This window comes from Garra rufa, chromosome 3 (genome assembly GCF_049309525.1).
Source record: "Garra rufa chromosome 3, GarRuf1.0, whole genome shotgun sequence".
In the NCBI taxonomy this organism is placed as follows: Eukaryota; Metazoa; Chordata; class Actinopteri; order Cypriniformes; family Cyprinidae; genus Garra; species Garra rufa.
Window position 1 is genome coordinate 3,432,597 of NC_133363.1, and position 16,183 is coordinate 3,448,779.

Genomic DNA, 16,183 nt, shown 5'->3' on the forward strand with positions numbered 1-16,183 from the left:
CAATTGAGAAGTAAGTTGAGTAAGTTGTTCAGGTAAAACAGAAAGTACCTGGACAGATCGTTAAGCAAACTGAGCACGTCCTGCAGGGCGTCGTTTCCGGCCGCTTGGTTCCCGCAGCAGTCTGTCGCGCGAGCCAGGTGGTTGGTTAACAAGCTGGACACCTGTCGTGCCAGTCCAGAATGCACTGCGTCTGTGGAGCCTCCTGTTCAACAACAGCACTAGTGTCAGTTAACGTTAAACGGGTTTAATGCTTTACTCGTTGAACTGTGAAGCTCCTCACCTTCAACTTTTTCCCACTCGATGCAGCGGTTAGCCAGCACCTGGAAAGCAGCCCAGGCCATTGTAGCCACTTTCTGTTTTTTGGTTTGTTTCTCATTGGAGCTGCTGTCCCTCTGACTGCTCAGACTGCACAACCTGTCCATCAGCTGAACCAGACCGCTGCGCACCAGACACTGCTCCTCGCTCCTGACCACAACCACACACAGATCTGTTTAGATGGGTTTCATAAGGAGCACCACGCCATCTGAACATTCCTCGTTATTACGTATGGTCAATGCTATTGTAATGTTATGTTTTGACTAGTGTTGACATACTTTCTATTGTAAAAAGTTGTTATTGTTAGCCTTAAAGGGATAGAATTGACTTCATTGCTATGCACTCCGAAGCCCATCTAAATACCCCATCCGAAGTTTTTTTTTACCTTAGTCAAACATTTATGGAGATATTAGATTTTTTTGAATTGCTTGTTACAGGAGTGAATGGTACATGTGATGTATCTGGTAAATTGCACCACTAAACGTGCACGTAATCTTACCAAACTTGTACAGTAGTGTAAATAGGTTATATACTCACAAAACGCTGCATCAGAACATTTGTAAGTCCACCATGAGTGTTTTAAAAACACGTTTTACCCGAGAACTACTAGTCTCGTCACTTCCCTGGTTTGAAAAAAGCACATAAAAGTCCTCCTACTCCATCTGTGTGCATGTCAACTTGTAGGAGGACTTTTACGTGCTTTTTTCAAACCAAGAAAGTGACGCGACGTGCCGCCATTTGTAGTTTCTGTGACTAGTAGGGATCGGCTAAAACGTGTTTTTAAAACACTCATGGTGGACTTACAAATGTTCCGATGCAGCGTTTTGTGAGTACATAACCTATTTACACTACTGTACAAGTTTGGTAAGATTACTTGCACGTTTAGTGGTGCAATTTACCAGATACATCACATGTACCATTCACTCTTGTAACAAGCCATTCGAAAAACTCTAATATCTCCATAAATGTTTGACTAAGGTAAAAAAAACTTTGGATGGGGTATTTACATGGGCTTCGGAGTGCATAGCAATGAAGTCAAATCTACTCCGAACCATCCCTTTAAAGGAGTAGTTCACTTTCAGAACAAAAATGGACAGATAATGTACTCACCCCCTTGTCATCCGAGATGTTTATGACTTTCTTTCTTCAGTCGTAAGGAAATTATGTTTTCTGAGGAAAACATTTCAGGATTTCTCCTCATATAGTGGACTTCTATGGTGCCCTGAGTTTGAACTTCCAAAATGCAGCTTCTCTAATGGCTCTAAATGAACCCAGGGAATAAGGGTCTTATCTAGCAAAACGATGGGTTATTTTCTAAAAGGAATTTACAATTTATATACTTTTTAACCTCAAATCGTCTCTGTGTAGAGATTAAAGAGTATATCAATTGTAAATGTTTTTAGAAAATAACCGATCGTTTTGCTAGATAAGACCCTTCTTCCTCGGCTGGGATCGTTTAGAGCCCTTTGAAGCTGCATTTAAGCTGCATTTTGGAAGTTCAAATTCGGGGGCACCATAGAAGTCCACTATATGGAGAGAAATCCTGAAATGTTTTCCTCAAAAAACATAATTTCCTTACGACTGAAGAAACAAAGACATGAACATCTTGGATGACAAGGGGGAGAGTACATTATCTGTCCATTTTTATTCTGAAAGTGAACTACTCCTTTAAGTAGGAAATTAAATAAATTGAAATCCACAAATTAGTTGAAATTAAAACAGTAGAAATGTTGCCTTGTCTTAAATTTAAAATTATTGTACTTAATTACTAAAACTAAAACACCAATAAAAATGACTTAAACTAAAAGTGAAATGAAAATATAAAATAAAAACTAATTCTGTTATTCAACATCAAAATTACAACATTTTACATCACCTAAAACTGAAATAAAAATAAGTGAGTTAAACATGAACGTCGAAGAATAAAACAAATGGCAAAATATATAACAAAATTACTAATATTTAGTAATTTAAGTGGCAAATTGAGAAATAAATACAAATGTGACCCTGGACCACAAAACCAGTCTTAAGTCGCTGGGGTATATTTGTAGCAATAGCCAAAAATACATTGTATGGGTCAAAATTATTGATTGTTCTTTTATGCCAAAAATCATTAAGAAATTAAGTAAAGATCATGTTCCATTAAGATTTTTTGTAAAATTCCTACTGTAAACCTATCAAAATGTAATTTTTGATTAGTAATATGCATTGTTAAGAACTTAATTTGGACAACTTTAAAGGTGATTTTCTCAGTATTTTGATTTTTTTGCATCCTCAGATTTCTCATTTCAAATAGATGTATCTCAGCTAAATATTGTTCTATCCTAACAAACCATACACCAATAGAAAGCTTATTCATTGAGCATTCATATGATGTATACATCTCAGTTTTGTAAAATTTTACCTTATGACTGGTTTTGTGGTCCAGGGTCACAAATGGCAAAGTTTATAAAAAAGTTAATTTAAAATGTTACTAAATACTGCCATAGCATGTAAATAATAATAAAATAACACTGCTATTGTAAAAGCAAGCTGGGATTTTAAATTCAGCATTATTCATCATCTAAAACTGAAAATAAATAAATAAATAAAGCTAAATAAAAACAAGGAAATAAATGAATAAAAATTATAAAAGTACATTAAAATACATTTAAAAAAAAAGCTAAAATGAAAACTGAAAATATAAAAATAAAAGATAATTTAAAACTAATATTGTATATAAACAATACTAGAATAACACTTAATAGCAAGCTGCGATTTTAAATTTAACCCTATTCTTCTGATCAAAATGACATTTATCACCTAAAAATAAATAAAAACTAAACAGAAAAAAGATAAAAGCACAAAATAAAATTACAAAAAAAACTAAAATTAAAATGATAAGTCAAAATATAAAAATAAATGCTTTATAGCACTTGATAGTTCATAAATACATTATAGTTTGAATACTACATAAATTATACTAAAATATAACTTATATAGCAAGTTGGGATTTTAAATTCAGCATTATTCATCATCTGAAACTCAAAATAAATAAATAAATAAGCTAAATAAATTAATAAAAGGACATAAAATGACTTAAAAATCATAAAAGCTAAAAATGAAAACTGAAAATACAAAAAAGCTAATTTAAAATGTAAATAAAAGTAATACTGCATGTAAACGATACTAAAATAACACTTTTTACTTTAATAGCAAGCTGGGATTTTAAATTTAACCATATTCATCTCAAAATGACATTTATCACCTAAAAATGTAATAAAAACTGGCTAAACAGAAAAAAAGATCACAAAACACATAATAAAATTACTAAAACTAAAATTAAAAAGTCAAAAATGATGTTTTTATAGTACTTTATAGTTTATAAATATATTATAGTTTTAAAACTACATAAATTATACTAAAATATAACTTCTTACTATAAAAGCAAGTTGGGATTTTAAATTCAGCATTATTCATCATCTGAAACTCAAAATAAATAAATAAATAAGCTAAATAAATTAATAAAAGGACATAAAATTACTTTAAAAAAAGCTAAAAATGAAAACTGAAAATACAAAAAAGCAAATTTTAAATGTAAATAAAAGTAATACTGCATGTAAACAATACTAAAATAACACTTTTTACTTTAATAGCAAGCTGGGATTTCAAATTGAATCCCTATTCATCTCAAAATGACATTTATCACCTAAAAATGAAATAAAAACTGGCTAAACAGAAAAAAAGATCACAAAGCACATAATAAAATTACTAAAACTAAAATTAAAAAGTAAAAAAAATATTGTTTTTATGGTACTTTATAGTTTATAAATACATTATAGTTTTAAAATTACATAAATTATACTAAAATATAACTTCTTACTATAAAAGCAAGTTGGGATTTTAAATTCAGCATTATTCATCATCTGAAACTCAAAATAAATAAATAAATAAGCTAAATAAATTAATAAAAGTACATAAAATTACTTTAAAAAAAGCTAAAAATGAAAACTGAAAATACAAAAAAGCAAATTTAAAATGTAAATAAAAGTAATACTGCATGTAAACAATACTAAAATAACACTTTTTACTTTAATAGCAAGCTGGGATTTCAAATTTAACCCTATTCATCTCAAAATGACATTTATCACCTAAAAATGAAATAAAAACTGGCTAAACAGAAAAAAAAGATCACAAAGCACATAATAAAATTACTAAAACTAAAATTAAAAAGTAAAAAAAAAAATTGTTTTTATGGTACTTTATAGTTTATAAATACATTATAGTTTTAAAATTACATAAATTATACTAAAATATAACTTCTTACTATAAAAGCAAGTTGGGATTTTAAATTCAGCATTATTCATCATCTGAAACTCAAAATAAATAAATAAATACGCTAAATAAATTAATAAAAGTACATAAAATTACTTTAAAAAAAGCTAAAAATGAAAACTGAAAATACAAAAAAGCAAATTTAAAATGTAAATAAAAGTAATACTGCATGTAAACAATACTAAAATAACACTTTTTACTTTAATAGCAAGCTGGGATTTCAAATTTAACCCTATTCATCTCAAAATGACATTTATCACCTAAAAATGAAATAAAAACTGGCTAAACAGAAAAAAAGATCACAAAGCACATAATAAAATTACTAAAACTAAAATTAAAAAGTAAAAAAAAAATTGTTTTTATGGTACTTCATAGTTTATAAATACATTATAGTTTTAAAATTACATAAATTATACTAAAATATAACTTCTTACTATAAAAGCAAGTTGGGATTTTAAATTCAGCATTATTCATCATCTGAAACTCAAAATAAATAAATAAATACGCTAAATAAATTAATAAAAGTACATAAAATTACTTTAAAAAAAGCTAAAAATGAAAACTGAAAATACAAAAGCGCAAATTTAAAATGTAAATAAAAGTAATACTGCATGTAAACAATACTAAAATAACACTTTTTACTTTAATAGCAAGCTGGGATTTCAAATTGAATCCCTATTCATCTCAAAATGACATTTATCACCTAAAAATGAAATAAAAACTGGCTAAACAGAAAAAAAGATCACAAAGCACATAATAAAATTACTAAAACTAAAATTAAAAAGTAAAAAAAATATTGTTTTTATGGTACTTTATAGTTTATAAATACATTATAGTTTTAAAATTACATAAATTATACTAAAATATAACTTCTTACTATAAAAGCAAGTTGGGATTTTAAATTCAGCATTATTCATCATCTGAAACTCAAAATAAATAAATAAATAAATAAGCTAAATAAATTAATAAAAGTACATAAAATTACTTTAAAAAAAGCTAAAAATGAAAACTGAAAATACAAAAAAGCAAATTTAAAATGTAAATAAAAGTAATACTGCATGTAAACAATACTAAAATAACACTTTTTACTTTAATAGCAAGCTGGGATTTAAAATTTAACCCTATTCATCTCAAAATGACATTTATCACCTAAAAATGAAATAAAAACTGGCTAAACAGAAAAAAAAGATCACAAAGCACATAATAAAATTACTAAAACTAAAATTAAAAAGTAAAAAAAAAATGTTTTTATGGTACTTTATAGTTTATAAATACATTATAGTTTTAAAATTACATAAATTATACTAAAATATAACTTCTTACTATAAAAGCAAGTTGGGATTTTAAATTCAGCATTATTCATCATCTGAAACTCAAAATAAATAAATAAATAAGCTAAATAAATTAATAAAAGTACATAAAATGACTTAAAAAAAAGCTAAAAATGAAAACTGAAAATACAAAAAAGCAAATTTAAAATGTAAATAAAAGTAATACTGCATGTAAACAATACTAAAATAACACTTTTTACTTTAATAGCAAGCTGGGATTTTAAATTTAACCCTATTCATCTCAAAATGACATTTATCACCTAAAAATGAAATAAAAACTGGCTAAACAGAAAAAAAGATCACAAAACACATAATAAAATTACTAAAACTAAAATTAAAAAGTAAAAAAAAAATGTTTTTATAGTACTTTATAGTTTATAAATACATTATAGTTTTAAAGCTACATAAATTACACTAAAATAGCACGTTTTGCTGTAAAAGCAAGTTGTGATTGTAATTGAATTTTATTATCATTCATTAACACACCTTCCAAGTGTTACTGTAACAGTAATCGGTGCACATGATTTCTAAGAAGAAATAATTTCCTCTTCTGTTGACGTAAGCTAGGTCATGTTACATAATTCTACACGGACACAATTCCATATTTGATTTGATGAAATAAGAGCTAAATCTTGCCTGGTGTACGGGATGGTGCACAGCAGGCCGATGCTGTTGGCGCAGGCGATTGGGTAACGGGCGCACAGAGACACCACTGACGTCATGGTCTCTCCAAAGGCCTCCTGGACCTGCTCCATCATGCCACCGCAGGTCAGTTCCTCCACTCTATACACACACAAACATTCATATAGGGACAACTGAAGCTTCACAGCAGAGATGCAATGATCTGCATATCCATCCACCAATATTAAATCAAAAATCTAAAGTTTGGGGTCAGGTAAGAAGTTTCTTTTGCTCAACAAGGCTGCATTTATTTGATTAAAACTGCAGTAAATACAGTGAATATTTTTTCAATTTAAATGAACTGTTTTCTATGCGAATATATGTTAAAATTGAATTTATTTCTGTGACCAAAGCTGAATTTTCAGCATCGTTCCTCCAGTCTTCAGTGTCACGTGATCCTTCAGAACAGTGTTAGTTTTGATTTAGTCTTAGTGTTTTGACTAAAAAGCCATTTAGTTTCAGTCGCATTTTACTCATCTGAAATGTTTTAGTTTTAGTCGACTACATTTTACAAGATTTTAGTCGACGAAATCTACAGTAGGTTAAGTCGTATAAAATCGAATGCGTTTATTTACAGTGTAATGCATTTATTAAGCATTTCTCTAAAATTACTCATTGCATAGGTTTAATATTAAGGTTTTATCATGATGGACACAGATTGAAATGCTGTGACATGCAACATGCCTTTATATTTAAAAAAAGAAACGAAACCTCATAAAGAAATAAGAACAAGGTTTTCTTTTCAATGAAATACCAATGGTTATACAGACTAATTATGTTTTTTTTGTAACAACTTGTTTACCACATTCTTCATTCTTTCAAGCAAATGTATTTATTTATATAAACCAATTTAGATGAATCTTTATTAGGATACTAAAGTGATTCAGTGAAAAGCCGTGAGTAATTTTCTGTCTTTCTTTTGTTGCTCGATTAACAAATAAAATAGGCTGCTGTCCCTTTAAAACGAGTGCACGGATGCAATGTAGTGATACAAGTCTGATTGCCTCCCAATTGTTTACGTTCACCTAAGAGGTAACTGAGTGTGTTTATGTGAATACTTGTCAAAACGGACAATTCGACATCATTTCGTGTGTATTTCTCCGTTCATGAGATGCGAAAGAGTACTCATGTCCTGGTTCGGTGTCTTGCACTCAGAAAACCAGACCAAACTGAGTTATTTTTTGCATTGTCAAATTTATCCATGTCTGCTCTTTTCTTACTCCCAGATAATGACATTTTTTAACGTTTTATGAGTCGTTCAGCAATTGTATGCCAGCTTGTGTCCTGCCGGATAGATCAATAGGCTATGATATATTCATATTTACATCTATTCATTTGGCAGAAGCTTTTATCCCAAGTACATCATATGTACGCATCTTACCCCCTAACCATGCAGCAGATTCGTTCTGAATGAATCTCTTCAAAAAAATCGTCCCTCCCTAACATTTTGTCTCATTTTTATTCGCTGATGAAAATGTCAATTTGTCATAGTTTTTGTCATTCAAAACGAGTTTTGTTTCGTTATCGTCTCATTTTCGTCATTTTTGGTCAACAAAATGAACACTGCTTCAGAAATCATTCTAATATGTGACCCTGGACCACAAAACCAGTCTTAAGTAGTATGGGTAACATTTGTAGCTATAGCCAAAAATACATTGTGTGGTCAAAGTTATCGAGTTTTCTTTTATGCCAAAAATAATTAGGATATTAAGTAAAAATCACGTTCCATCAAGCTATTTAGTAAATTTCCTACCGTAAATATATCAAAACTTAATTTTTGATTAGTGATTTGTATTGCTAAGAACGTCATTTGGACAACTTTGGTGATTTTCTTGATATTTCGATTTTTTTGCACCCTTAGGCCGTGTTCACACTTGGCGTCTTTTTTCAAACTGCCAGCGTCTGTTTTACATTCTAATCCTATGGAGTAAACCGTCTTTTCAAAAAAAGTCCTGAGCGCTTTTTTAAACGCCACCGCCGGCGTCTTTTTCTGCAGCTCAGAGCGTTTTTTTAAGTTGAAAAAAGTTTAACTTTTCTGAAGAAAACGCCCTACGTCAAGCGCTTTTTTGACAGCTGACCAATGACAAGCGAGTAGACCTGTCGTTTCCATAACAACAAGAAAAAATGGGAAAGCTTCCGTTATATCGACTTTTATTTTATTGTCGTCCCTTTTTCAAGTCCCGGCTCGCAGACCTTTCCCGATCCCTAAAAAAGCGCGTCTGCCAACTTTTTCTTGTCATAAAAGATGCCAAGTGTGAACACGGCCTAAGATTCTAGATTTTCAACCAAATATGAATATGGTCCTATTCTGACAAACCATACATCAATAGAAAGCTTATTCATTCAGCTTATTCAGATTCTATTCTTATTTAGATGATGTATACATTTTAATTTTAAAAAATTGATCCATATGACTGTTTTTGTGGTCCACTGTCACATATGCTGATTTAGGAAAGGGCAAAAATTATCCAGAAACGGTTTTACAGGTCCATTTACAACCCTAGGATTTGTCCCTAGAATGAAATGCTCTGTTATTGCCTTATTTGGAAGGTTCATGAATATTAATGAGCTCTGCTCTGATTGGCTGTTTCACAGAGTGGCTCATTTCAGCAGCTCGAACATGGAGGAAAATATATTTTTAATCAGGAAGTTTGAGCCGCTGTTAACATGCGGGTCACTGAAACTGCCATTTTGAATGCACGATCATTTTACTTTCACTTTTGAGATTTGCAATTGCACGTGCTCTGTGTAACTTCTACAGTGGCAGTACTTACCACATATTTTACAAGATTTAGATGCTTGTTAGTGATGCTCAGGATCTCTAAATCATTCACCATCTTATGTACTGCAATGTAACAGGCTACTGCTGTGTCCTTTAGTGGCTCGCCTTATTTTATTAGATCACCTTCTTTGTTTTCCGTGCCTTTGTGAGTACAGACACCAACCCATCCCTGCACTTAAAATCTCCTGCACATCCTAGAACATAACATTTATTGTCCTTCGTATGCCCTTACGTATTCGCTATTGTCCTCGCTTTGTTTTTTTTGTTTTTTTTTCATAATAGCCTAGCTGCAGAACTGCTGATGATTGGGCGATGCAGATGTTGGGGGCGTGACTATCAATGATCGCGACTATAACGTCATAGTCAGTGTTATGTTAGGACTGGAAAATGATTCAAACAGTGATGTATGTTGAAATATCTTAAATGTACCGTGGTCCACCCTGCAGCACCATGGTCACAGGGCCGACTAGATGCGTGACTCCTCCGACTCGTACGGCGGCGGTGAGCAGCTCTCTCATGTGAACTAGAGCCTGTTTCCTGGTTCGGCCTCTCCTCCAGCGCGTCTGAGCCGCCGACAGGAAGCTGCTGCTGGAAACCTGCAGTCAGAAGATGCATTTCAGTGCTGATGTTTGTCAGTGAGGAACATGACTGTCCTGCTGCATGAGTCTGATCTTACAGTCTGATCAGGAGTGGTTCCTATGAAGGCGAACAGCTGTCCCAGCAGCACACTGTATGTGGGTTTGTCCTTGCTGTCTTCAATGACCAATGACTGCAGTAGAGTAAAAGAGCTGCTTCTGTGACTGGATGGATGCAGACGCCTCCTAGGCCAACGGACAGAGAGGCAAATAGTTAGTATGAAAACTGAAGCAACATTTGTTTACCTATTAGAGCAATAAGCCAATGAAAACAAAAAACAAAAACAAAAAGCACACATCAACAAAATATTAAAACTGACCTGTGTATTTAAGCCACAGACTGTACTACAGTTTATTTAATAACAAATTCTTAAATATTAATTAAATAAAACAAATAAATACTAATATACTGTATTATATAAAATAACTACATATATGCATAAATAAAATGCATAAAGAAATATAAGCATGAATAAATTCATCAATGATTTATAACAGGCAGTCAAACAATTAGTTGCAAAAATTATAGCCACATTTTGTAGAAAAAATGTATAATATAATAAAAAAAGAACACAGGACAAACAGCTGGCATAGAAAGTATTTTAACATGCATAAATAGAAATATATGCATAAATAAATAAATGCATGAATACAAGCACACATGCATAAATAAATGAATTCATAAATATAAAATAAATGCATTAAATTAATCAATAAATGCGTGCAAATAAATGAATAGGGAAACTTATAAATAAGGTAATAAATGCATTAACCTGAATTTACCAATTACTGCAATAAGCTAAGTTAAAAAATAATAATAAATTTGCAATTTGTTGAAATATACATGTATAAATAAATCCATGAATAAATCTATAAATAAACAAATGCACAAACGTCTAAAATTTTTTTTAGAAACAAACCCATACATAAAAATATGCATGTATTATTAAACAAATGCACTAATAAATATACATGCATTGATAAATGTATAAATAAATACATAAATACAATGCACAAGTAAATTAATTTAGCTTTAATAATAATAATCATAATAAAAAACTCTTAGTTATGTAATGTAGTTTATAATTATAACTCCGGGTTATTTTTGGTTGTCAAGCAACATAGATATTAGGTGCATTAATGTAAAATTCAAGTAATGTGTGCTTACATATACTGGCTAATTTACAAATCAGTAGTTAGACCTATTTGTTCTCTAAGTGTGATTTGATCTTCTACCTTTGTGCTCCATGTGTGAACTCCACATCGCTGTTGGCAATCATTTCCAAATCTGAGGGAGCGGACATACTGCGCAGGAACACAGGCTGCTTCACGATGGGAATCATCGATTTAGCATCTGACACCGACTTACAGGCTGTAAAGCAGGAAAAGTTCAAAGCGCATTTGTATTTTTGTTTTTGCAGGCGTGTGCGTTTGTGTGTGTGTGTGTATGAGTTTGTGAGTCACCTGGTGTGCATGTCGGTGTTGAAGACAGACTCTTGCACTGCGGTGCTATTGTAACATGCAGCAGCAGCTCAGAGCGGTTGATCAGGCTCTTCACAAGCGCTTTGGTTTTCGCCAGTGGAACGGAGCTTCTTTGCTGCTGCGTGGAGTTGACCTCATGGAAAAACTTCTCTCTGTTTGAGACAAATTAAACAAGTTCAACTAAATTAAAATGAGAAATGTTGCCTTAGAAAACAGCTGAAATAAAAAAAAATGAATATGTGACACTAGAACACAAAACCAGTCATAAGAGTCTTTTTTTTTTTTAAAAGTGCAATCTGAAATGTTCTTCGAAAATTAGGATTTTTAGCAGGCTCCTATATTTATGTTCAGTTATTTCACTTTAATTGCCTAGAAACCTATAGAACCTATAAGGACCTTTACGTTTCCATTAGAGTAAAATTCTTGAACCTAAATATAGAAAGAAGCCTGATAAAAATGCTAATTTTAGATGAAAACCTCTGATGGCACTTAGAGACATTTGCATCTGAACTCTTTCATCCTAAAGCTGAATAAATACGCTTTCCATTGATGTATCGTTTGTTAGGATATGACAATATTTGATATTTGAAAATTTGACATCTGAGGGTGCATAAAAATATAAATACTGAGAAAATCGTCTTTAGATTTGTCCAAATTAAGTTCTTAGCAATTCATATTACTAATAAAAAAATAAGTATTTATATTAATTTATATAAATTTTGATATTTGAAAATGTGAAAATATTGGATATTTGAAAATGTGAAAATGTTTGATATTTGAAAATGTGAAAATGTTTGATATTTGAAAATTTGAAAATGTTTGATATTTGAAAATGTGAAAATATTTGATATTTGAAAATGTTTGATATTTGAAAATGTGAAAATATTTGATATTTGAAAATTTGAAAATGTTTGATATTTGAAAATTTGAAAATGTTTGATATTTGAAAATGTGAAAATATTGGATATTTGAAAATGTGAAAATGTTTGATATTTGAAAATTTGAAAATATTTGATATTTGAAAATTTGAAAATGTTTGATATTTGAAAATGTGAAAATATTTGATATTTGAAAATATTTGATATTTGAAAATTTGAAAATGTTTGATATTTGAAAATTTGAAAATATTTGATATTTGAAAATTTGAAAATGTTTGATATTTGAAAATGTGAAAATATTTGATATTTGAAAATATTTGATATTTGAAAATTTGAAAATGTTTGATATTTGAAAATTTGAAAATATTTGATATTTGAAAATTTGAAAATGTTTGATATTTGAAAATGTGAAAATATTTGATATTTGAAAATGTGAAAATGTTTGATATTTGAAAATGTGAAAATATTTGATATTTGAAAATGTGAAAATATTTGATATTTGAAAATTTGAAAATGTTTGATATTTGAAAATGTGAAAATATTTGATATTTGAAAATGTGAAAATGTTTGATATTTGAAAATGTGAAAATATTTGATATTTGAAAATGTGAAAATATTTGATATTTGAAAATTTGAAAATGTTTGATATTTGAAAATGTGAAAATATTTGATATTTGAAAATGTGAAAATATTTGATATTTGAAAATGTGAAAATATTTGATATTTGAAAATGTGAAAATATTTGATATTTGAAAATATTTGATATTTGAAAATGTGAAAATATTTGATATTTGAAAACGTGAAAATGTTTGATATTTGAAAATGTGAAAATATTTGATATTTGAAAATGTGAAAATATTTGATATTTGAAAATGTGAAAATATTTGATATTTGAAAATGTGAAAATATTTGATATTTGAAAATGTGAAAATATTTGATATTTGAAAATGTGAAAATATTTGATATTTGAAAATGTGAAAATATTTGATATTTGAAAATGTGAAAATATTTGATATTTGAAAATATTTGATATTTGAAAATTTGAAAATGTTTGATATTTGAAAATGTGAAAATATTTGATATTTGAAAATGTGAAAATATTTGATATTTGAAAATATTTGATATTTGAAAATGTGAAAATATTTGATATTTGAAAATGTGAAAATGTTTGATATTTGAAAATGTGAAAATATTTGATATTTGAAAATGTGAAAATATTTGATATTTGAAAATTTGAAAATGTTTGATATTTGAAAATGTGAAAATATTTGATATTTGAAAATGTGAAAATGTTTGATATTTGAAAATGTGAAAATATTTGATATTTGAAAATGTGAAAATATTTGATATTTGAAAATGTGAAAATATTTGATATTTGAAAATATTTGATATTTGAAAATGTGAAAATATTTGATATTTGAAAACGTGAAAATGTTTGATATTTGAAAATTTGAAAATGTTTGATATTTGAAAATGTGAAAATATTTGATATTTGAAAATTTGAAAATGTTTGATATTTGAAAATGTGAAAATATTTGATATTTGAAAACGTGAAAATGTTTGATATTTGAAAATTTGAAAATGTTTGATATTTGAAAATGTGAAAATATTTGATATTTGAAAATGTTTGATATTTGAAAATTTGAAATCTGAGGGTGCATAAAAATCTAAATACTGAGAAAATCCAAATTAAGTTCTTAGCAATTCATATTACTAATAAAAAAAATAAGTATTTATATTAATTTATATAAATTTTGATATTTGAAAATGTGAAAATATTTGATATTTGAAAATGTGAAAATATTTGATATTTGAAAATGTGAAAATATTTGATATTTGAAAATTTGAAAATGTTTGATATTTGAAAATTTGAAATCTGAGGGTGCATAAAAATCTAAATACTGAGAAAATCCAAATTAAGTTCTTAGCAATTCATATTACTAATAAAAAAAATAAGTATTTATATTAATTTATATAAATTTTGATATTTGAAAATGTGAAAATATTTGATATTTGAAAATGTGAAAATATTTGATATTTGAAAATGTGAAAATATTTGATATTTGAAAATGTGAAATTATTTGATATTTGAAAATTTGAAAATGTTTGATATTTGAAAATTTGAAATCTGAGGGTGCATAAAAATCTAAATACTGAGAAAATCCAAATTAAGTTCTTAGCAATTCATATTACTAATCAAACTCCAGTCTACTCCAGTCTTCTCTTCAATGTTAAATAACTTTTTAGGATTCTTAGATGAATAGAAAGATCAAAAGAAAAAACATAATTTAAAACCTTCTGTAACATTCCAGAAGTCTTCACTGTCACATTTAATGAATTTAAAGCATCCTTGCTGAGTAAAAACATTCATTTCTTTTAACTTCAAACAGTAGTGTAGGTGTAAAATGAGACAAAAATTTAGATTCACCACAGGAAGTCAGAATTTATTTCATACCTCAAAGCCATGACAGCATTTTCTGGATCTGTGCAGTCCAGAGGAACCTCCTTCAGCGAACACAGAAGCTCCAGCTCCTTCATTTTGTTCTATGGGCCACAAATCACACTAAAAGAATCAATATTTTCAGCTCCTGATTACAACATAGGAAGTATAATATGCTCTTCTGTTAAGGTGGCTCGTGTGGAGGTGAACATGAACAAAGCATATAGACACGGAATTACTATAGTATTCTCCCAGGCAACCTGAAGTGTGGTTATTTGTACTAATATTTTTAAAAGCTGTACTTGCAGATTATATGATTGCTCATAATAAGTACTCGTTTTAAAAGTATGCCAAGTGTACTACTTTTCACAAGGATATGAATTACATGTCTCACATTACTGACCTCAAAGAAGTGATAGTCGTGGAAGAAGGGAGAGTTGTTCTCCAGTTTGCCTTGTTGAGCTTCTTCTACTTCATTCTGCCACTTCTGTTCCAGTTCAGCTACACTCTGAAACAGACACAGACACAGCATATGTTAACATCATCACACAATCTGAATATGAAGAGCGCTGCATCTGTGGCTGCTTGTAATACATACTTGTAGCTGTCTTTCCATGGCGTTGATCTTCTTGTAGGTCTCGGCCATGATTTTGCAGAGCAGGTTGTGCTCCTCTCTGTGCATCTCTCTGTATTGGAAGTTCACCAGAGACTGCAGCGCATCCACCAGACCCAAGTGCTTTATGACACACGACACGATCACTTCCTCCATCACATCGGGACGGATCACCTCTCTGAGTCACAATTAAGAGTTTCATGGTTTTTCATTTACATTTATTTAAATAGCACTTTTCATAAAACATATTTCAAAGCAGTATAACATTTTTGAAAATAATTATCCTATGCTTCTAATGCAATACTTCAGAATGCCCTGGTTTGCCTCTACAGGTATAAATAAAATAAAATAAAATCTTTATCTGAAATAAAAATGCAATAAAAATAAAATTCACCGCACAAATAGACATTGGTAAGATTTTACAGTAACACTTTGAAATAAGATTCATTAGTTCAGTATTAATTAATGCATTTATTTATTTGTGCATTGTTAATTTCTACACTTACTAATACATTACATAAAAGTTTTATATAAACATTTGAACTATCAAACAAAAACATCTGTATTTTTATTAAATAACATTAACAAAAATTGAAAAAATAAATAATAAATAACAATAATAACAACAATAATAATAGGATAAAAAATTTAAAAAATAAATTGATCATATGGAAGCCATTAAAACAATATATAATTTTTTTTTGTTTAATTA

General features: G+C 29.2%; 1 protein-coding gene across 1 annotated transcript in view; it reads right to left on the bottom strand.

Moving 5' to 3' along the window:
• Positions 1 to 16,183, bottom strand: part of LOC141331836 (probable E3 ubiquitin-protein ligase HECTD4) — a 112,914-nt gene that overhangs the window by 50,687 nt on the left and 46,044 nt on the right. Inside the window, exons 26-35 of the mRNA XM_073836872.1 lie at positions 15,457 to 15,649; positions 15,262 to 15,366; positions 14,874 to 14,962; positions 11,523 to 11,692; positions 11,295 to 11,430; positions 10,100 to 10,244; positions 9,853 to 10,019; positions 6,597 to 6,743; positions 281 to 465; positions 49 to 202 (exon numbers count right to left, since the gene is read on the bottom strand). Coding sequence (XP_073692973.1) covers positions 49 to 202; positions 281 to 465; positions 6,597 to 6,743; positions 9,853 to 10,019; positions 10,100 to 10,244; positions 11,295 to 11,430; positions 11,523 to 11,692; positions 14,874 to 14,962; positions 15,262 to 15,366; positions 15,457 to 15,649 — 1,491 coding nt within the window. The remainder of the gene's footprint in view (positions 1 to 48; positions 203 to 280; positions 466 to 6,596; positions 6,744 to 9,852; positions 10,020 to 10,099; positions 10,245 to 11,294; positions 11,431 to 11,522; positions 11,693 to 14,873; positions 14,963 to 15,261; positions 15,367 to 15,456; positions 15,650 to 16,183) is intronic.